This window comes from Atta colombica, unplaced genomic scaffold, assembly GCF_001594045.1.
Source record: "Atta colombica isolate Treedump-2 unplaced genomic scaffold, Acol1.0 scaffold225, whole genome shotgun sequence".
Lineage (NCBI taxonomy): Eukaryota > Metazoa > Arthropoda > Insecta > Hymenoptera > Formicidae > Atta > Atta colombica.
Genome location: NW_017259322.1, coordinates 94454 through 116818, shown reverse-complemented (window position 1 = coordinate 116818; position 22365 = coordinate 94454). Strand labels below are relative to the sequence as shown.

The 22365-nt window shown below is 33.5% G+C and overlaps 2 protein-coding genes across 2 annotated transcripts in view; one reads left to right on the top strand and one right to left on the bottom strand.

Moving 5' to 3' along the window:
• Positions 1–5990, bottom strand: part of LOC108688056 (uncharacterized protein C15orf61 homolog) — a 6560-nt gene extending 570 nt beyond the window's left edge. The window contains exons 1-3 of the mRNA XM_018194147.1: positions 5820–5990; positions 2053–2181; positions 532–775 (exon numbers count right to left, since the gene is read on the bottom strand). Of these exons, the coding sequence (XP_018049636.1) occupies positions 532–775; positions 2053–2181; positions 5820–5990 (544 nt within the window). The remainder of the gene's footprint in view (positions 1–531; positions 776–2052; positions 2182–5819) is intronic.
• LOC108688130 (protocadherin-15) overlaps positions 1–22365 on the top strand; it is a 133643-nt gene that overhangs the window by 30101 nt on the left and 81177 nt on the right. The window lies entirely within an intron of this gene.

Here is a 22365-nt window from a genome sequence, read left to right as displayed (position 1 = left end):
TAAATCAAGATTGTAAAAAGGAAAATAAGAATTTCGTTCCAATAAGAATTTAATTAAATTTAACTAAACTAAATTTTCCGAACTTTTTCCTTTAAATCTTAATATATAATTTTTCGAGTAGTACACTGAATAAACATTTAGTTACAATAAATAAATATTTACTCCATAAAAAAAGATAAATTAAATTATCTTTTTTTTATTAAATAAATATGTTAACATTTAGTAAATATTTATTCAGAAGACTTAGAACAGAAACTATTCAAACCAATATTTATTAAAATTTAGTATTTTTTTTCACTATACATTTCTGTATTTCAAATTTCTGAAGTAATAACTTTTATAGATTTTAAAAAACAAAGAATCTTGTTTATAGAATTAATATTGAGGATTCCATGACATCGTGTTCGCAATAATTATAGGATTTACGAGTTTGCCGGTTTATCGCATCCGAGTGGCGTAAATGAACAAGGCCACCTTTCCGAACGTGGATTCCTTTTTTTGGACGAGCGTCCAGCTATCATTGCAACCTACCAAGGTTCAATATCTTGATCGCCTTGAAGAATCTGTCCTCGCTACTGAGATCCTGCTTCGGCCGCTTGCTGCAGTGATACTTGATGTACGGGAAGCAACCGGTCCTAAGTACGTGATAATTGCTGCCGCCCGCTGGCCAATTGAAGTGTGACATTCCCCGCTGATCATTCACCACGTCGGCATATCGAACGAAGTACGAAGTCCAGGGGGGTTCGTCGGTTTGCAATAGGTAGCTCGTTAGGACCTGCATTGAAGATACCGTAATCACGTCGGGCCACTTTGTACACGCTGACTGATCGAGGAAATATCCTCGGAGGATCATCACGAGCACGCGGGACAAAGTCGCGACCGTTACATTCCGTTACGACGTCTTTTCCTCGACGCGTCGACTCGTTAACATCGCCGTCAAGCTGGTCCTTCCGGCTTTCCGTGTGTATAGAAGAAATTAACCCGTCGCAATGAAAGTATTAAAAGGAGGGATTTTAAGAATTTGCGCATGCCATTCGGAAACGATCAGACAGTCGCTATAATGTCGTTTCTCAACGCACGATCATATTACTTGTATATATTTTTGCCGTTTCACGTTACCACAGGACGGGATTAAATTGCATCGGCAGGAGTAACTTTGCACCATAGTAAAGTAAGATTCTAGAATTATCCAATGTTCAAAAAAAAAAGAGAAAGAATTGCAACGGATACTCTGATGAAGATTTTAAATTTATGAAATCATAACAATTACATATAAAAAGTTTCTATTGCGGCATGGATTAAAGCAATTTTTAAGAAAGTGACATCGAACGCGAAGAATTTATATTTAATAATAAATACTTTAATAATAAATACTTAATAATAAAAAACTTTAATAAAAGAGTTTGTCTAATCTCTATATCTGCACTGAGAAAAAAAAATTTGTTCAACGAACTAAAACATTTAGTTGTTTGGTTAATTCAACAAATTTTATTTAATAGAATTTGTTGAATTAACGAAATTTGCAAGCAATGTAATATATGTTTAGTTAATTGAACAAATTTTTTTCTCAATTTTTTTTCTAAATGAAATGTACGTTAATTTTATAAACAATGATTTTGAAATCGCAAAAATTAGCATTTTTTTTACATTTAGAGAAATAAAAATAAGAATTAAAAATTGAATTGCTCCCTCTCTGGATAAGTGTTATACCGCAAATCTATTTCAAGACTGTAAGAACACTCGGAAGTAATTTGCAACTTGTGCAATCATTTCGGTGGGATACACAATATACTTGAAACGATACTTGGAGTCTGTTCGACTGGGAAGAATTACGAGTTTATCACAGTCATGCGATCGCGTAATGCCACGGGAATGGAGACACGCTAAGTGTAACACGAGCGTGTATTGTTACGTAAGAGTGTCCGGGGAAAGTGCGCACGGTCCTCTGAGAAAAGATCTCCTTCGGACTTTTCGATAAAAAAATACAACGCGTGAGATGATAATTAGGGGAGTGGCCGAATTAATTCATGAGAAACCGAGAGACCCACTAACCTCTGAAGCTAACGGTTTCTTCTTCTTCTGGAATATCTTTGTCCAAAGATTGACGTATCTCGTGGAGAACAGTGTTCTCGATTCGATGCTCGAGTTGATTATCCGTGACTGCATTTCAGTGATCAATTTCTGATCAAATTTGCGCGATCCCCATTGATCTTAAATTTTATAAACAAATTTGAGAAAATTTGTTTTTTTGTTAGAGTATTTTTTTCATTAAAAACCGTAAAATAAAAAGATATTTATCAAATTAATTAAACTAATATAATTATCCAAGCAATTATCAAACGTAATAACTTCTTCTTCTTTTGAAAATAATTAATGTTATAGGAAAAAACGCGATAAAATATTTTATTTTTTATATTAAAAACATTGACATTACAAGGACTGTAACAACAATTAAAAATTAGATCAGAAATCTAAAAAAAGAGAGCAAATTTTATGAGGTTTTTTTTCCATAAATAAAGTGCGGAGATCTAAGCGATTTTCAAGTTATTAAAAGTAAGTTTCATAAAAATCGAAATATCTCATTCTTTTTAGCTAATCTTACTGAAAGTATCGGAAAATTTAACACGAAAGATTTATGAGGAAGAATAAAATGTTTGTCATCAAGAGAAAACAGTCACGCACATCAACTTAAGAGCATGTTGTGAAAAAAGAGATAATGCTTCTAGGAGAGTCTGTATATAAATAGATGATGATGATAGAAGTAATCGCATCATACTCAATAGTATCGCTTATCGACCCGCGGGGTAAGAATTTGTCATGGGACATGTCGTTCTGCCTTTCTAAAATAAACGCGCGGCAAGAGAGTTGCTCAAAATGTCAAGGTTAACAAGGTTCAGTATGATCGCACGGTGGAAGCGAATCATGTCCCGTGGTGTAACGTTAGCGTTTCTGTCTTTTACGTGTGTTTGCGTCAGAACGGAATGAGTAACAACGTAATTGATGGCGCGCGCGCGTCAACTTTTGCACATCAGCGTGCGTGAATTCGCCGCTATGCGATTCTGATTGCTTCATCGAGGTAGTCGCGAAGTTCCAGGAATACTTTGAGCGATGGGTGTCGTAATTGTACGAAGTTGGATTATCAGTTAATGTTCAACACGCTTATTTACGCTATGCATTTTTGTTGTTTGAAAGCGTTCAGTTTTATCGTCAATTTTTATTAACAATTGTCTAATCAAGTCTAATTTCCCGTCAATTGTATTGTTCCCCCCCCATCAATGTAGATTAAATTTTAGGAACATATTCTGTAACTCTTGTTAACTATAGTGTTACATTGTCTTTGCGCAGTTTTTTGCCATGTACCTGCAATGATACCGTAATATTGTAATTACAGCCGTTAAGAGCTACAGAACAGGTCCCATCATCTCGGTTCAACTTACATTTTTTTCTAATTCTTAGACCGGTATTTATAGCTCATTTCTGTTTCAAGATCATCTAAAATAACGTCTTAAGATATTAATCCATCATTAGTTTATGACATCTCAAGACTGTCCTTAAGATGGTCGTAAATATAAGAACCAATAATATAAGAACCGGCTATAAAATTAGAAAAAGATAAAGAATAAATTGAATTGAAATTAAAATAGGATTGGCAATATTACCTCATAAAAATAACTTCTTACCCTTTTTTTTTTCTTAAAAAGTAACTCGTTACCATCAATCAAAATGTAACGAGTTATTACTTTTTTTTCTTCACACTAATAGAATATTATAGCATTTTTCATTGGCAAAACTCGTGCTTATTTATTGTTAATGCACATTAAAGCCGTTGTACACAATTCTAATCTAAAAATAAGATATCTGAGATGATATAATGCCTATAATAAAGTATATTTTATCAAATAGCATAATAAAATGTATTGAGGATTACACGATTTAATTCGTTTCTATATTTTTATTAACCATACATCTTTACGTCGATTGTACAACGGCTTTAAAGTGCACTGAATGCACATTAGTTCTGCCAATGAAAAACTCTATTATATGCAGATTCTTACGGCAACTATAAAAAAGATGATTAGAATTTTATATATATATTAAAACTTTTACGTAAATAAAAATAAAATAAACGATAAAAGTAACTAGTGAAATCATTATCATTACTCCAAAAATGTAATTGCGTTACTATGAACGTTATTCAGAAGAAAATGTAACGTCGTTACTCAAGCGTTATTTGCCAACCCTGAATTAAAGTTAATTAGCGAAAACAAAGTGAGTTAATTATAAAGTGAGTGAAAACAAATGAAGAAATATCGTACGTTGTTCAGCAAATGTAAAATTCCTTCGAAATTTTTGCGCACTTATTCTTAAATAGCAATAGAAAGTGAATACTTTCTAGTGGCTGATAATAGTTAGACAATCGGAATTATACAGACTGAATCTCATTTTTACTCGCGTTGCAAATTACGATGTGGAGCGATAATCTTCTGATCTAATTCTTTCTTATTGTTACAATAGCATTTGAAGAATCGTACTGCGAATTTAAATGAACTCTGTGCAATCGCATTTGCGGAATTTCATACTTTTCCGCTGTAGATATCAATCAAATAAGTATATATTTGTAATTAACTTTTATCTATCTTACTTTCTTCGATTAATTCTGCAAGAATTATACTAATAAATATCTGTTTAAGAAAAAAACTAGAAGAATCTTGTTAAGATTTTTAAGATTTTAGTATACTTGAAATCTGTTGTATCTATGTCACCGCTGGCTCACTCTTTCACGCATGCGCGAGGCTATTGTGCTGGCAAATAGATGGCTGCAGTCATTGGGCCAGTAGATGTTGCTCGATGCTGCTCGCTTGAGGAGTAATACTCAAGTATTATATTTTACTTGGTACGTCACAAATACCGACACTCACGATTTATAGCGTGCATATTCTCACATGGATACAAACGCATATAATTTTCTTTCGCGATTGAATAAATACAGGTGAAGATAAAGTATTACGCAGCATGTGCTAGTGGTTACATAATTGACATGGCACGAAACTCAGAGCGCCGCCGTCGTACAGTATCGATTCCGTATGGCGGTCTCTTTGAAAGGTTTTCTCTGTGTTTAGTATTCTTTGGATCTTTTTTGCACATGACTCGTATAAAAGATTGAAAAGCGAAGCGAAAGTAAAGTACTATAAATATAATGTTCAACTTGTTCACTTGAAAAATTATATGATATTACTATATTTTTATTAATTTATTTTTGCATTGTACTACGTTTTCTTTAAGAAATAAATGTGAAAAAGTTATTACTAGGAATGAATTAAATAAATATTAAAAGTGAATTAGCTTTATAAATATAAAAAAATCGTCAAATCGTCACAACTCCAAAAGAATGATTTTTTAAAAGATGATTTATATGAAACAAAAGTAACATTTGATCATCTTAAAAATACGGTTTTTTCTTTTTGCAGATATATAATTAGTCAATAATTTTCTAGATTAAATTGAAAAATATTTTTTCTCTTTTTTGAGATACTTAATTTTTTGAGTTGGACTTTGAGATAAGAGAGCGATATTATATTACATAATTAAAAACTTGTTTATTTTAAAATACTTTAAAGATGGAAATTAATTATGATCTTACGTGCGATCCTTCAATTTCGAAAAATATCTTAATTACAATGCATATAATTTGTATTGAAAAGATTAAAACGCAAATCAAAGTTACGATGGCTCAAGATAATTTGTTGCCGTGTGTTTTATGTACCATTGTTATGCTTTCTATCTCATAATTTTCACGCGTCAGGCATGGCGGTCCTCACTAAAGCATTCTCTTCAATAAGACCGTTCAATAATAGACCATTAGAAAACGTGGATGAGAAACCCCTTCTAAGCATTTCCAGGTGGTAAATCGCCACGGCCTCGTGGCATGAGGTCAGACTGTCCAAGCAGCACCTTGACGGGCTATCATTCTCGACGAACTTGCGGTACATCTTGTTTTCTCATCTCCATGCAGCGGGCTCTTTTTTTCATGTTTACATCGGTTGGACTTGTTGGAAGCACGTCTTCTTTTTAAGAATGACAAGACGATTTCGATACGACATTTCGATAAGCACGGATCATAAATCATAAGTAAGGACGATAAGAAAAATTGCACGGTATTTCTTCACCAAGAATAACTTTAGTACTTTGTAGTTCTTGGGAGTAACTTATGTCCCAGTCTTAAAAGTGAAACTGAAAAATAAAACAGATTATATCCAAGAAGACAATTTCTAGACTTTAATAATGGAGTTCTTTATTTATTCTGTAAGAACTTGCAAGTATTTCTTTCAAGATTTCTTCCTGTAATTTGCCATGTTTAGAAATAAATTGTGACTACATTGAATACATCTCTTTGAAATACATCTCTTTAAAGGAGATTATTTCTGCGTAATAATTTTACCATTTATATGATCGAGACTGCTCTTTCCACATTCTCTCAATGAAACCACTTCTGATGTTGTTTTTCGCCGCCGGCAGATATTGATTCGGAGTGAACTATTAACGCGATTGCAATTGCACATATATATTATATTTAAAGGTCGAAGCGTGTCTAGCTGACAATGTCACACGCTTGCACTTCCGCTAACATGATTTATCGTGCCTATCACCATCCGATTTGCACGTGATACATTTAGCCAGTTAATTTGGAGTAACGCGCTCACGTCACATGACCTAGTTAACACAACAGCGACTATCTATTCTAGTTAACACAACAACGACTATCTATTTCTATACTATCATGACATTCGTGACATTAATAAATGATAAATTTTGTTCATTTAGTTGCTGTTCGGAACGACAGAATGGCTGCGACCTGCAGAACGGGCGCCTCACATAATAATCTTCGCGATCTTTTCCTCGACGCATTATGTCCGTTATGATTCGGACGGTATTGTGAATTGTTATCTTTGATGTACCTCTTTATGCACCGTGCTTTTGTAGGCGCATACGTATCACTTTCATCAGGTTTTTTTATTTTGTTCGTGAAATTGTGCCAAGAAAATAATTGCTATAAAAGTCACATTTTTAAAATATTTTGCGCTCCATTTTTTTTCGATAAACGAATTTGTTCGATTCTGATTCAACAAGTAAGACGACTTTTTATATGTAATGTGTATAAATATTTAAGAGAATTCAAACACAGTGAAAGAAAAGATTGGCTGAATGTGGCATAGCATTTTTAATTGCAGTAGCCAATTTTTGATTGCATTAGCCTATCGAAATTCTATATTAACATTGTAGGTAGGTGGATAAAACAACCAAAAATTGATGGTTACAGCCAATTAAAAATGCTGGGCCGTGTTTTACCATCTAATTTGCTGTAGCAGCCAATCTTTTCTTTCAGTGCAGCAAACATGTTATCAGTCCTCTTTTGCATCGTAAATAAATCCAGAATAGTACTCATAATTCGAATTGGAATGCAAGTATCGTTACATAAAATTGGCGATAGAGCCGCTTTAAGTGAAACAATATCTCGTGGATGATGATAGCATTATCGAGACGTCACTTTCTGTTTTAAATGAGTGCCATCCCGGTGGCTATAACGCAGTGAGCACACGTGCGAATCTATATATCCGAACTATTCGTGGAGTCTTATCGTTCTACGTTCAGGATTCCCGTTCACGATCACTCTGAACCCGCGTCTCTGGTTGCCACGCCTAGCATCATTTTCGCATACCACCGCGACTTATACAGTGTCCTATAAATTATGATCGCATCTCATTAACATCCACGTGTTTATTATAGCTGCGCTATACGCTATTAACGTGTACGAGTGACGACGGAGGATGCTTAAATCTAACAGTTTTTCCAATATTCTCATAATCAAACAGAAAACTAACGTTGCGTCAAAATTCAAGTCTTTTGTAAGAGTAAAAGAGGAAAGCTGCGATCGATGAAAGGATCGATCTAAAACGTTGAACTAAATTGTTTCCATGAAACTTTTACTGAAGAACTTTTTTTAGTAGGTTACAGAATCACACTAGAAAGGATTGTATGTAGCACATCAACGGTAGAAGTAGAACTTACGATGCACTCCATTTCTCAGAATTTAGAAGAAAGCAAATTAAAAAGATCGAGGGTCATTCGAATGACTAAAAGAATGCACTGCGAAGTTCATGAGATTAATAAATTAATACATGGAGTTAATACAAAATTAATACAAAAAAAAAGGCAGCACATGTGTCTCAAGTCACCATATTGGCTCTCTTGGTCATTTTTCACAGAAAATTCTCATCAGTATGATTTTGATTAATCTAATAGAATGTTTGATAAACATTTTTCATAAAAATCTATATAGTTTAACATTTTGGATCGACTTTTTCAAACTTCTTTTTTGTATTCATGAAGATTCAAATAACAGGGCTATACCTTTCATGCTACTGTATCCCTCATATCAAATATTCAGAAGCAAAAATATTGATAAGTAGTAATATCAACACACATGATACAACGAGTAATAGAAAGGGATGACACTGAGAGGAAGGGATCGCGCAAAGATGTCCACCATCAAATTGGATTACGTCGCCGTCGCCAATCCGACACGAAGAGAGACGCAGGAAACATCTGCCGGCGGGCAGTTGCGATTACATCGTGCTTAATCGACTAGAACGTCATAAAGGCAGCAGCTTTTCTCCACCGAGATTCATTATCAGGCGACGTGTCCACGAAGACGGGCGGAATGTAATATATTCACGTTCACGTACTGGACGTTTCAAAGATGCAAAAACATGCTAACTAACTTATGGGGATAAAATCATAGAGTCCTGAGAGATAATCTTATGCGCGCATTTTTAATGTAATTCTACGGAATTGTTATCTGTATCTTTAAAGAGATCTAAAATTTAAAAGCTTTATATATTACGTCCTAAACTTTTTATAGTAAATCTCATTCTGAAGGGTGAAATCTTACTCTTAAAGATTAAACATTGAGCCAATCTTTTTCAAGATTAGTTTAATTTTCATTCTATACAATGAAATCCCACTCCAAAGAATTTAGAGTAGTTATTTTATTTTAGCTGTCTTTAGTTTTTCTTCCATGAAGAAAAACTCGTCAGGGAATGAAAGAAAAATCTATATAAGGCTTGAATTCCAGTTAAGGTGATATTTTTCACAATAAATTCTTTATAGTATTTTAAATATGTTCGTTAGCATCAGTAATATTAAATTACTCGCCAATTTAATTTATAATATTACTCCAGCTTTAGTTTGGATTGTATTTCATGACTGACAGATAATCGGTGTGCAGTTTGGTTGACCTGGAAATTATAAACATTCACATAGAAACATAGGAGAATATATATCACGATCCGACCACGATTTGACCTTCATTAATTTATTTTAGAGAAAGAGGCTCTATTATATTTAAAACATTCTGTATAATTATATGCATTTGATACCTTTGACATAAACTGTTGTTCAATCAACGTGTGCGTGATGAGGAAATGCGAGCAAAATTTCTTACTGCGATAACCGTACGTCAAAGTGTAATTTTTATGTTCCATCGAGACTATTCAACTTGTTATAGTGTATTTCAAATAAATTATCTTTATCGTGCACGATAATACCTTACGGTAATACAGTTTGTCCGCTTTCTCGTCAACTTCCTCCTGAAACTGCTGATACGATATTCATACTCGTACTGCACGCACGTCTTACGCACGCGACCCACACCTACGTGTCTCGCACACGTGGAGCATGAGATACGCGACACCGTGGCCGCACACACCGTTACACGGATGGGACATGTAGCATTTGGAGCTATTTCGATACGAGTTTCCTACGATTTCCGCAAGATAAATGATGTAACGGCCGTTTGCATCGCGTCCTGTCGCGTCCGCGTCGCGTCGCGTCTTGGAGACGATGCTCCTTCATTATGCGCGACGTGCATTGCCGCGTGCACGCACGTGTGTAATCACGCAAATTTTTTTCTAGTCGTGGATGAATGCATACGACGGTCTAACGGGATCCAGCATTGGGCGTCTACACGTAAACATCGTAGGATTCCTGATCTGTTACTTTGCACATCGTTTATATGTAAATAAAGTAACTGGACAATATTTTTTAATGCCAATCCATACACATATTACATAGAGTTTTTTATGACAAAAAATTCAGTAATTAACAAATTGATCAATTGAGGGACTAAATCTATTTTTGGTCAAAGCGGAACTTGGTGTTTAACTCTTAGTTCAAATAATGATTTTCTAGCCCTTTATTTGGATCATTCGTGTTACAGATTTATTTTAATCACTTTAACAAATATACAAAAATTATCAAGTAATTTTTATGTATACTTTAATTTTAGAAAATATTTATTAGATTGTGTATTTTTAAAAGAATTGTATGTAAATATTGTACAATATCGTATAATATTTATATAGAATTTTTTATAAATACATCTTTCAATTTTATAAATAACTTATTGACTCGATTTGTCAGATTTGAAAACGCAGTCGCAAAACTGAAGCTGTATAATAAAAGCTGAATAATATTTCAAATTAATCGTCAATTTAATAATAATGTCAATAAACATTTTAAAAATCTATAAAGAATTTATTTTAAAAAGTGAGGAAATAAAAAAGTGAATGTTATACAGAGTGGCAAAAAAATTTGGCAACAAAAAATTTTATGTTTATTAAATCGTTTTATTAAATTGTAGTAATGCATATTAAAAAAAAAGTCTGGAGTGTCAGAGTTACATCTTATTAAATACCAGAAAGACTTTGCGCTAAAAGATTTTCACATCGCCATACAGATGAATTGAAAAACTGTTCTATTGGCTGTCTAGAATTTATTCGATAGACAAATACGCAGCCATTTTCAGTTAATTATTGTTTTTAATATTTAACAAGATATAATTAATACTTCAGATTTTGTCTTTTTTCTAACATATGTTCCTAATGATTCAATAATACATTATTAATGATAAACACAAAATTTTGTGGTGAAACTTTTCTTATCACTTTGTACAACACGCTTGCACACTTTTATCAAATTCGCGTTTTATTCACTTTAGTGAATTCCATTAGCGTAATGTATTTTCTAGAATAATATCCAAGTGCATTGTAGAGAAGTAAGATAAATTTCTTCGAACTGAGTTTTAACTGAACATCTTTCACGATTTAGAGCAACATTTTTGTTTGCACTTTCTCCCAAGGGTTCTTTATTTCCATGCAAGAGAGATTGTTCTAAATTCATTTATTATTATTATTATCTAATGATTATAAATTAGAATTTTGTTTCCTCGATTTAACAGTTGCCCGATTCGAAATTGAGAGAGCCGTATTACCATAATCTAAAACACGCCTTCCGGCTGCACGAAGTAATTTGTCGAGAGGTCAGCCGTGCAATTCCGATCATTGTGACTGAATACGTTGCAAACGGATAACGTCGTTCTATCTCTTTCAATGCAGGATTCTTTCTTTTCAGAATTTGCAATTTATGATAAATCTACAGTTATGTATATTAATTTTGAATAATAAAGCATTTAATTTGACGCGTACACTCTGAAAATGATTGAATTATAATTTTATATAAGCAATCTTTCATACACAAGAAATTTAATTATAAAAATGTAGAAGTAATCTTGTAATTCTAATTCAAGCATATATTTTTCATTAATAAATTTATAACGTACTAATATCGAAATATTATCTCTTTCTAAATTTTAGTTATATGAATTTGTGCATATATATTTGATTCGTGTATTTCGGAGAAGATCAAATTATAATTTTATGAGCAATTCTTTTTTAATTTTGAAAAATAAACAATGTTTCAGTCAAAACTGTAATTCTAATTCAGAAACGTATTTTTCATTATTTATGACATGTACTATGTAATATTAAAGCATTAATCTTTTTCTACACTAAATATATCTATCCCTATAATGGAGTTCAATCATGAACGATTTTGTTAAAATCCTACGAAAGAGAAATTGTATATATTTTCTCCCTGTATACATATTATACATCTCTTTTACTTATATTGTCTCACTTTATGATCTTAATTAAAGTTATAGAGTGAGATATATAATATATAGAAGGAAGAAGTATGTATATTTTTGTTCATCTGTGTAGAATTTTGATAATATCACTCATGACCAGATTTTGTTATAAGATCCCTATAAGTTATATCAAAAAGACAGTCGTAATTCGATACGTTTAATTTTATAGCAAAAATATTAAATGTCAATCTTTATTTTTTTTCTTAAAAAAAAAAAAAAAAAGCGCATACAGCAATTAATTATTAAGAAAGTCAAACTCTCTCGTACAATTCTTTTTCAACAGTAAGATTTTTTATAGACGCATCGTTATGTGATATCGTAATTAAGAGGGGGGGGAGGGAGGGCCCCTCCTTCGGATAAGTGGAGAGAAGTGTTGGAGGATAGAAACTGCGCGCTTGCATAATGAAGTTTCTCGCCGAGAACTTAATGGCGATTCGCCGATCTGCGCGTCCGCGGGCGCGCCAAGTTCTTTTTTTGTTGGCATTTGCGGTGCCGATGCGGTTCGCGGTTGGTGCAGGATCCAATAAGAGAACAGTAGGCAGATTCAGTTTCTGCGGCCTCTGTTGCCCGATCCTTATTCCCTCCCGGTTTCTCTTTTTCGCAGCAGCGGCGGCGGCGGTGACGGTGGCGGCAGTAGAAGCGAGCGTTACCCTTCGGCTATGTACCGTTCCTCAAGTGTTACCCTCTCGAAAAGAGCCGTGGCGAAGTCGTGAGCTCTTTCTCTCACGATGCTTCGCCAACCGGCGTGCCATTGCCTTCCGGTCGACGAACAGTGGAATTATCATTTTATCGATATCGAGAGTTCGTCGTTATACCGGGACTCGTCGGACGCGAACACGAGCGCTCGTCGCTCGCGTGGGAGAGTCTGCTATGATATATTCATGCCGTAACTGCCCGATTATCACAAAAGCGTAAATAATATTTGCACTTTTATCTCAAGCTTTCTCACAATTTTAAATAAACATCAACCTGCTCGGAGAATTTTAAAATTGAATACGTCAAAGTATAATTCTGCGTATGATTACATAAACGAGAAATACACGTTAAGATAACTCCGGCAAATACGCTGCCTTGGGATTTACGCCGCAGAAGTCAGAAAAAAATAGACGGAGTAATTTTCCCGCAACTTTGTTACATGCCTTTATGTTATATTAGTATTGTGTTACAATTTTAGTTTCTTACTATTAATGAAATTATTGTGTTGAATTGATTTGTCACTGTGTTAAGTAGCACCATCATAAATTATAATCTACATAAAATGATTATTGTAGGACGTGCAAAAGACTTAATGGTTATTTCGTGATACATAAGTGTAGCATGTTGTATAACAAAATACAAGTACTTTGCTCTTATATTTTTTAGTTTATCTTGTATATCCCACCTGTTTGGAATATTTTATTTTTAGCGAGCGGAATTTATGCCCAAAGCATACAAAGTGCGCAGATTGAATTCAATGCACTAAATACAATAAACGTATTACATGAAATATGTACTTCATGTCGTAACACTTGTAGTTTATGTGGCAAGATTGTAATTATTATTTATTACTTTAATATACATATTATTATTTTTTTCTTCATTAATAAAACTTTGTAAACATTTTATAAGTTATTGTGTCTTATTTATATGCATTATTTGTAAATTTTTCATGAGCCATACATACCCCTCCCTTCCTCCCTCTATAAATAGCCATATCCTATGAGATATACGGCAAAAATGCAAGGATTTAAAAAAGTTCATTTTTTAATATGAAATATAAATATATAGGTATGGGAAAAAGTTCGTGGCGTTTTTCCCGTTAGATGGTATTAAAAAAACGCCACGAACTTTTTCCTACACTTAATATTTCAGATTTCTAATATTTTTAAAATAATAGTAGACAGCACAAAGTTTTTACTTGATATATAGTTCGTCAACTTTAAACATAATAAATAATACTTAATAAATTAAGTTTTTGATAGATACGGCGTATATACCAGAGTTACCCTATACATATTTCGAAACGGTTTAGTCGACATACGTTGATATCCTATTGACTCAATATGATTGCATTTAATATATCGAATGTCGATAACAATCATATTGTTGTTTAGACAATAGCTCGTGCTGCTTTTGCTGGAACGAGTATTGATTTACGTGCGTTTGACTTAATAAAAATGGATTCGTAATTCTAAACATTGATTAAAATAATACGAGAAAAATTGAGATTGTAAAGGCATATAAATCTGATTCATATTCATTGAATTAAAGCATTTTGTTAGAATAATTGCAGAATGAAATACGCTTACTTGCAATAGTTTAACAATGTTGGCTTCAATTAAACATTTCGCTCAATGCACGCGAAATATTTGTTGTGCGTTTCCAACTTGTATATGCACGTTAAACATATAATTAAATTAGGATGCCATTTCTGGCGGAATGCATTCTCTATTACATTATCTCGGAACGCTTGAACTTTTGTGACGTAAATTGTCGATATAGATTTTAACGAACAGGGCATGTGTAATGTAGGTTAATATTATAAATAATTTTGGGATGAATAAATTATCTGTTTTTTTATATACACGATAAATAATAAAAATGTAAAATTAGTAAAGAAAAAAGCAATTTGAGAATAACAAAGACAAGTAGAGTTATTTACGCATTTTTATGGATTCTACGCTGTTGCTTGGAAGCCGTAGCATTGCCGCGGGACTTCTATCTGCTTTGTCCGGTCGGTCAGTCGAAAAAAGGAAACTCGCAAAATGTCGGTTATTCCGCGGCTAATAAAGACTGCAATCTCGCACGATAGCCTCGAGTTCTGACTGTCTTCCGTTGGCAGGGCGTATTACCGTGGAGAGCACTCTTGGGCACCCACCGGCGAAACGCATACATCATGAGGGATGTATGACGCTCTAAAGAATAGGATGCATCTCTTATCTTGTCGAGAGATCATCGCGTGTAATGCGTGGCTTTCATCTTTGGGCTTCAAATCAAGGATGAACAGCATACGCCTCGCGAAAGAGTCGCGGAGACCAGTGTTATCTTTGACGACGCGCGATGTAGGTGGTACAAACGAGTGACTCATGTCTGCGTATAGCGAAGGATTCTCAAACTTTTACGAAGCCTTCATGAGTAATATTGTAATGCACATGTATTAACATGCATTAACAATGACAATTTCTAATTATTCACAGCGAACGAAAGTAATTTTAGAATAAACTAAAGACCCTCTGTAATAGTTTAGCCACGAATAATTTTGTTAAAATTTACGAGAGAAAAAGCTTTTTAAATGTTTTGGAGTGAAATCTCACTTTAAGAATGACAAGCCTTGAGCAGTCTTGAAAAAGACTCAATTTTCAATCCTTAAGAATGAGATTTTATTTTTTAGAGCGACAAATCCATGATATCCAGTAAAATTTAAAAGTTAATCAGTTCGAGGATAATTTCAGTAAAAATCCTGGTTTTTTTCAGGATTTATCCATCGATTAATTTTCATTATTTAATTAATTCATGCATACTGTATGCTTTGTATTCAAGTTAATAGAATTAAAACGCACTAACAAATTATGGGAACAATATTATTTATTGCCTTATAAATAATATCAAACAAATGTTCCGTCAACACAAACGATTTTTTTTACTATATTCTATTTTAGACATTAAATTAGACAAGTTTTTTTATTAGTAATTATTGTATCTTTAAAAAAGGATTTATGCTCAAACACAACTTTTCTTTTTTTTCATACTCAGACTTTTTTGAAGAATGAAAGAATGATAAATTCCAAGCTAGCCCTGAAATTTCAAGGGTTTTCTTAGGAATTTTTTTCCAGAATACATGAAATTTCAGTATAATTCCAGGATCCAAGAATATTTAAGAACTGCTGGACATCATGAAGTCAAAAGTTTTAAAGAGTATAATATATACAGAGAGTAGACATATAATATATTCTTCTCTCTCTCTCTCTCTCTCTCTCTCTCTCTCTCTCTCTCTCTCTCTCTCGTGTGTGTGTGTGTGTGTGTATTATACTATCTCACTCTATAATTGTAATTAAGATTACAAAATTAAATAGTGCTCTAAAACTTTCAGAGTAAATCTCATTCTGAAAGATGAAATCTTACTAAAAGATTGAAAAAGATTGAAAATTGAACTTTTTAAAGACTAGCTCAATTTTACTTTTTAAAATGAGACTTTATTCCAAAAAATCTAAAGAGAACATACATCTTTTCCTCTTGCAGAACTTTGATAAAATGGTTTGTAATGTTTACGTTTGAATTAATAAAAATGTAACTAGATCCTGTTATAAAATTTCTAAAATAAACAAAGAAAAAAATATGAATTGTCGAGTTACTAATTGCTTCTATTATCAGATCTGTAAGCTAAGATTACTATGAATCAATAGAATTCTGTCTAATTCATTTTACAGTTCAGACGAGTTTTAACAGTACAAAGAATCGATATCAGTCGAGGATGCCTTCAAGTGAAGTTTGCATCATGGAATTGAAGCGCGAGAAGATGTCGTTGATCCCATCTCTTTTCGTCATGAAAGATCCGTCGAAGTTGTGGTCGCGGGTCTCGTCCACGCGATCTGCAAACCATGGCGAATCGGTAACCGCTCGTACGCTCACATATGACGCATAGAATTTTATGACCGCGAAAGCCCATCGCGGCACCGATCCAGAGAGTGGCATTCATCCGTGGGTTTTGAGGTCAATCTGCGAGAAAATTTGCGGTTCTCACTTTTGCGGACGGAATTACCAGGCGTGATGCTCGTTTTGGAAGGAAGAACTTTCACTATTATACTAATATAATTTAAAACAGCAATCTGACAGAGATTTCCAAAAGAATGTCTTGGGAGCTTGAAAAACTTTCTGTTATTTTGTAATATTGAATGCGAAAGGCGAAATTTACACTGAGAGAAAAGTGTTTGTTATTTGTGACTATAATTGCATAATAAAGTAAAATAATTATGATTAGCTCCATTTTTATGGTTACTGTTACAATAATAATAATAATATGTATACAGTTTTCTCAAATAAAAAAAAAATTATGATAATTTCAAATATTAATATGGCATATCAAGATAAAGAGTAAATAAAATAAACATTTTTATTTAATACATGCAATTGCAATTATAGTAAATAAATTATTTTCTTAAATTACTTACTTACTATTCATATAGTAATAATAATTAAAAAATAAGTTTTAACTTAAAAAATAAAAATTTTTAGAAAAGAGAATTTAAAAAAAAAATTTTTTTAAAGTTTTTTAAGCAGCTTATGTGAATACTATTAATAGTACAGTTAACTTAATATTTGCATAGGTAAAGCAACTATAAGTATACAAGAAATCTACAGTCGTTTCAAAAAATGATTATAACTTATATTTAAATTATGGTAACTACAATCATTTTTTCTTTCAGTATACTCAAAGAATAAACCTCGCGACCTTTTTCTACAATCAAAAATAATATTGCTAATATGTATGTGGGCGCGGATGTGCATAGAAATTCGATTTCTTATAATGCCCTGCACTTAAGTGTCTGACTCTCAACTTCCCTCCACGCTTCATCGAAACAATGGACTTTATTGTGAGATTTGATTTGATTTCTATTATTTTCTAGTGAGACTTTACATGCAATTTAAGTACTTTTAAAGTACTTTTTACGCTGTATTTATTTCTTACGTCTCTGAATTGTAAATGGAAGTGCGAAAGAGCATACCTACGTGACGGTTGAATCTTCACATAAAACGGTCTTTGCATAATTTTTCATGAGATTCTAATGATCGACTATCGTCGGTTAAGTGAAAAATGTGCTGCGGTAGTCGCGAGAAAAAGGGATAGCCCTCAGGTCGTTGTCGTTTCGCGCGTTCAAGCGCGACCAATTCAGATTGAGACGCGAGAAAGACCAGGTTCCTGCTTTTGTCTCGCCGTCAAGCGCTTCCCGTTGCCGACAAAACAGCTGGCTTGTGGAGATTCATCCGGCATTGGATTATCATGATATCGTTGGTTTCCGCATGAGATTTTGTTCGCGAGAACAACCTTTCCCTCTCATGCGATGTCCGCTGAACGAATGCTTCCGTCTGCCGAGAAAGCGGATGATAAACAAGAAAAACGAAGAGATCCATCGCGCGCGATCCTTGGCTTTATTATGCCGGATCTCGCCGCGCCACGCCGGCGGATTCACACTGGACGAACGAGGCCATAAACTCGCGGTTACTCCTCGCCGACGACGAAAACGCTGCCCAGTCGACAGATAGCCGGAGGAAGCGTAATTGCGCTTAATCGCTGAGCTCGTGGTACCCCACAGGGTTCGCCGCAAAGCAAATTCGCTAGCGAATCTTCATAACTTCGAAGCTCCCTCATGTTTTTCAAGATCAATTACACACGTTGCGAAATTGTGCAAAAGTATTAGGATCTAATACTGCGATATTTCTAATTTTCCTCACTAAAGATAAAAAATTAACCAAAACGTACGTTGTAATGAAAAAGTTAATTTCTTTGTAGAAATATTTCTATAAGGAGAGCTATCTCGGAGCATTAAAAATATTATTATAACAAAAAATTGACTATGTATTTGTCATTATAACGTACATTTCAATTTTTAATCATCTTCAGCGAGGAAAGTTGAAATATCGTCTATTCCTTTTAGTTGATTTTTTTTTGTTTTATTGTAGAGTACTGGGATCATTTTGTATTCGAAAATGGATTAGGGATATTTTACACCTATCCATCGATCTTGTTTTACTGCATATATTATGTCAATTTTTTAATCTTATTCGATCAGATTCACTGCTATTTTCATCGTTTATCCTAATATATTATTTGATATTGTTATACTTTAATTTACAGTACCGGAATTGCAGTGAAAACAGTTTCCTTTCCGGATATGTTCATTGTAACTTCTCGACTAAATTTGTTCAATTTATAAATATCTTTCTGTAAAATGTTCTGGATTATGACATTGTGATCTATTATGTCTCGGCATCGTACCGCGGTAATGGTTCATTGCATCGCGGCGTCTCATTACAACGAGTTTCATCATGATTTAAACGCAAAGTCGTGAATTCAGGTCAACCGTGTAATTCCGCGATAATTGCAAGGAACAATAAGATCTAATACACTAAGAACCAACGTCTATCCGATTGATAGATACGGGAGCTCAAATTCATTTATGAAAATATATAATATTTATGAAAATGATTATAAAAGAGAACCATACAGAGCAACCGTACTTAAATGTCAATTAACATGAGCTTGACTTCACAAAATAACCGAGCAATTCACTTTCGCATTATATATTATTTATTTAATTCAATGTATTGATAATATTCAATATAATTAAATGATATGCTAATAAATCTTCAATTAAAATTTGTTATATCTCTAATAATAATTACGTACATTAGAATATTCCTATTTACACTTAATTTAAATTAAAGAAAGAAAAATCTTGTCTCTATTTCTTTCTGCTTATGGTAATAATATTTTTAATGCAATTGTGAAATTAATTTTTGTAATTAAACTATTCGTGTTAGCGTATAATCTCCATTTTTATCGGATTTTATTTTTCTGTGACTTTACAATAGAATGTTCGCATGATTTTCACGGTCGCGTAAGATGGTGAAGAGCATATTGGGAGACGTATATTGTACGATGGTGCATACGCGTTTAAAACTGGTTTACCGTCCATGCTGACGCTCAATGGTAGCTTTAAAGAAAACAGGAAGGTGGATTGTGTTTCGCTGTGAGATTATTTCCCGCTTCCCTTCACGTGTACTAACATACACCCGAGGAAACTGCGTGGCATGACGTGACAATGACTTTATCGCAGGAGACTGTATCGCGAGATCGATAATACACTCGTCAATTGCTATTAAATTTTTCTGACTATATTTCGTACTATCAGGTAAAATGCACATATTTAACCCGGAAATAATCACCTGTTTTTTTTTACATAAACGATCACCTGGTTTTAAACCATTAAAATTAAAATCACTATTATTAACAAAATATATTGTAATTTTTGCTTTTAGAAAATTATGATTAAATTTGTATTCTCAAATATGAAAATCGATATCCCAGCAAATAAGCCGACGTTATTTGCCGTCATTTTAATATAAAAATAATGCAGCAATAAATAATGTCAGCTTATTTATTGGGATATTATTGAATGTTTTTCCGATTTTCGAACAATTATTTGAGAACATTATGAATACAAATTTAATCACAATTTTCTAAAAAAAAGTAATAGGAACCAAATAAATGTTAAACGGAAGCTTGTTAAGTAGCTTATTATGACAATTTTTTAAAAATAGAGATTTTAATCAATACATTTTTTTATTGCGAGTTTTTAACAGACTTGTATATTTAAAGATTTGGAAAGAATATAGTTATTAAAAAAGAAACAATATCCATATAAAACAATATTTTATACAATGTTTTATTTTTGCTATTAGAAAACATGTAATTCTTAATAATTATTGAATAATTTTTTAAATTTTCAATTTTAGTCGTTTTGTTTAAGACGGTTTTACAAGATGGATAAAATCTCACTACTATTATTTGAAAATTTCCTACATCTGAAATTATAAAAACAGTCTCCTAATAGCCTACTTTAAACTCGTGTTTGAAATATATCAGAGCAATTCGCAGGATGTTCCGAGCCGACATCTAATAAGAGCCGATCCCCTTTTCGTGAATTATGTTCTTGGTAGGAGCCAGCAGATTCTTGGAGCAGCTTGCACGGAGAAGACATTTTGTAAAAGAGAGTTTCTCATTAGCCGTGCTCGTTCAAGTATCTGAATCCGGTTTTCGCGGTGTAAGATGCTCGCTACGAATCGGTAAGCATTCAATGCCTACCGATAGACAGACACGCGTATGTGCTGGTGAACAGAGTATCGCTCTCATTTACCGAGCACACGCATAAGCGTTGCAGCATGCTCGTCCACAATGGTGGTGGAAAGCGAGCCACGAATTCGAGCGATTATATAGTCATATATGCAAATTACATTCGCGCAATTCTAGCAATTTGGTTAATTTCGACTTCCTGCGGATATGATAGCTGATTAGGAAATTGGGAAATCTGATTTTATTACATAATAATCTGTATATTTAATGATTAATAATGATTAATTCTAGTATGTAACTGAAATGTTAATTAGCTGTCGTGAAGTATCTTGCTGTTTTAGGATGTCTTGAAATATTTATTTTAACTCAATTAAAAGAAATAAATCTATTTTCAGTCAAAACGGATCTTGGTGCTTAAATATTTCTGAATGAATTTAAATATCCAATTCTGCAAACGGCGCTTTTTTGGTTTTGAAGAGCAATCATAAATTAGAGTAGTAATATCACATATTTAATTGATAAGTAACTTAATAATTTTGATGTTAAACATCTTCTTATTAGAAGGATATTAATAATTGCAGATCCGTTTTGATCAAAAATAAATTTCTCTTAATTTATTAATTCTCGTCGGCCTAATACGAATTATAATTATTTAAATTAATCACAAATAATATTAAGCAAGAATAATTAGCTATATTATTCAGTAAATAAATTCTAGAATTAATTATTATTTAGACTCGTAATATATCTTTGTAGCTGCTTTTTGATGAATTATAATTCTAACGTCGACAATTAAACATTTTTTAAACGTGATTTTCTGATTTATATGTAATATTAGTTCAAGTCTGGTTTCGAGCAAAATAAGAAAATATACTTAATATAAAAAATATATTTAAATTCCTGGTCCAAATAAATTCTTCATTCGAAAATCTGTTTTAGACTACCTAGCAGGTGCAAACCGGTCTCCGAACTTTATAGTTTGCAACGACTGCAAGGTAGTAGGTAGAATTGTTCGCTTTAGCGTCTATGGAGGGTAAAGCAATCGGTGGTGGCGCACAATAGACACATTCACGCGCATCCCACGTGTATATGTTCGGACGTGACGCAATGCGGTGGTGGTCGTTAATAAACGCACAGCTGGTGCTCGTTCCACGGGCAATGCGTATCATATGAATACGTACCTAAGCGGCGTAAGAGTGTATCTAGTAGATGCTCTATCTCGCGGGCGTGCATAAGCCAAGCGTAAGCACGCGACGATCCCAATACCTTCGTACCTACATCATTAGTGAGTCGGACCCGGACAGATATCCGGTGTGTAACGATTGGCGGGAATCATAAATCGATCATTTAATTGCGCTCCCGCCGGGAAGAGCAGTTCACTAAGCCCGCGGTCGCCTTCGTTCGCGGCCACCGACCGTTATGTGCGCCTTCGGTCGCGGTCGAGCACGGAGAAGATCGATGGCAACGAGACGATTGACTTGAATGGACCGCG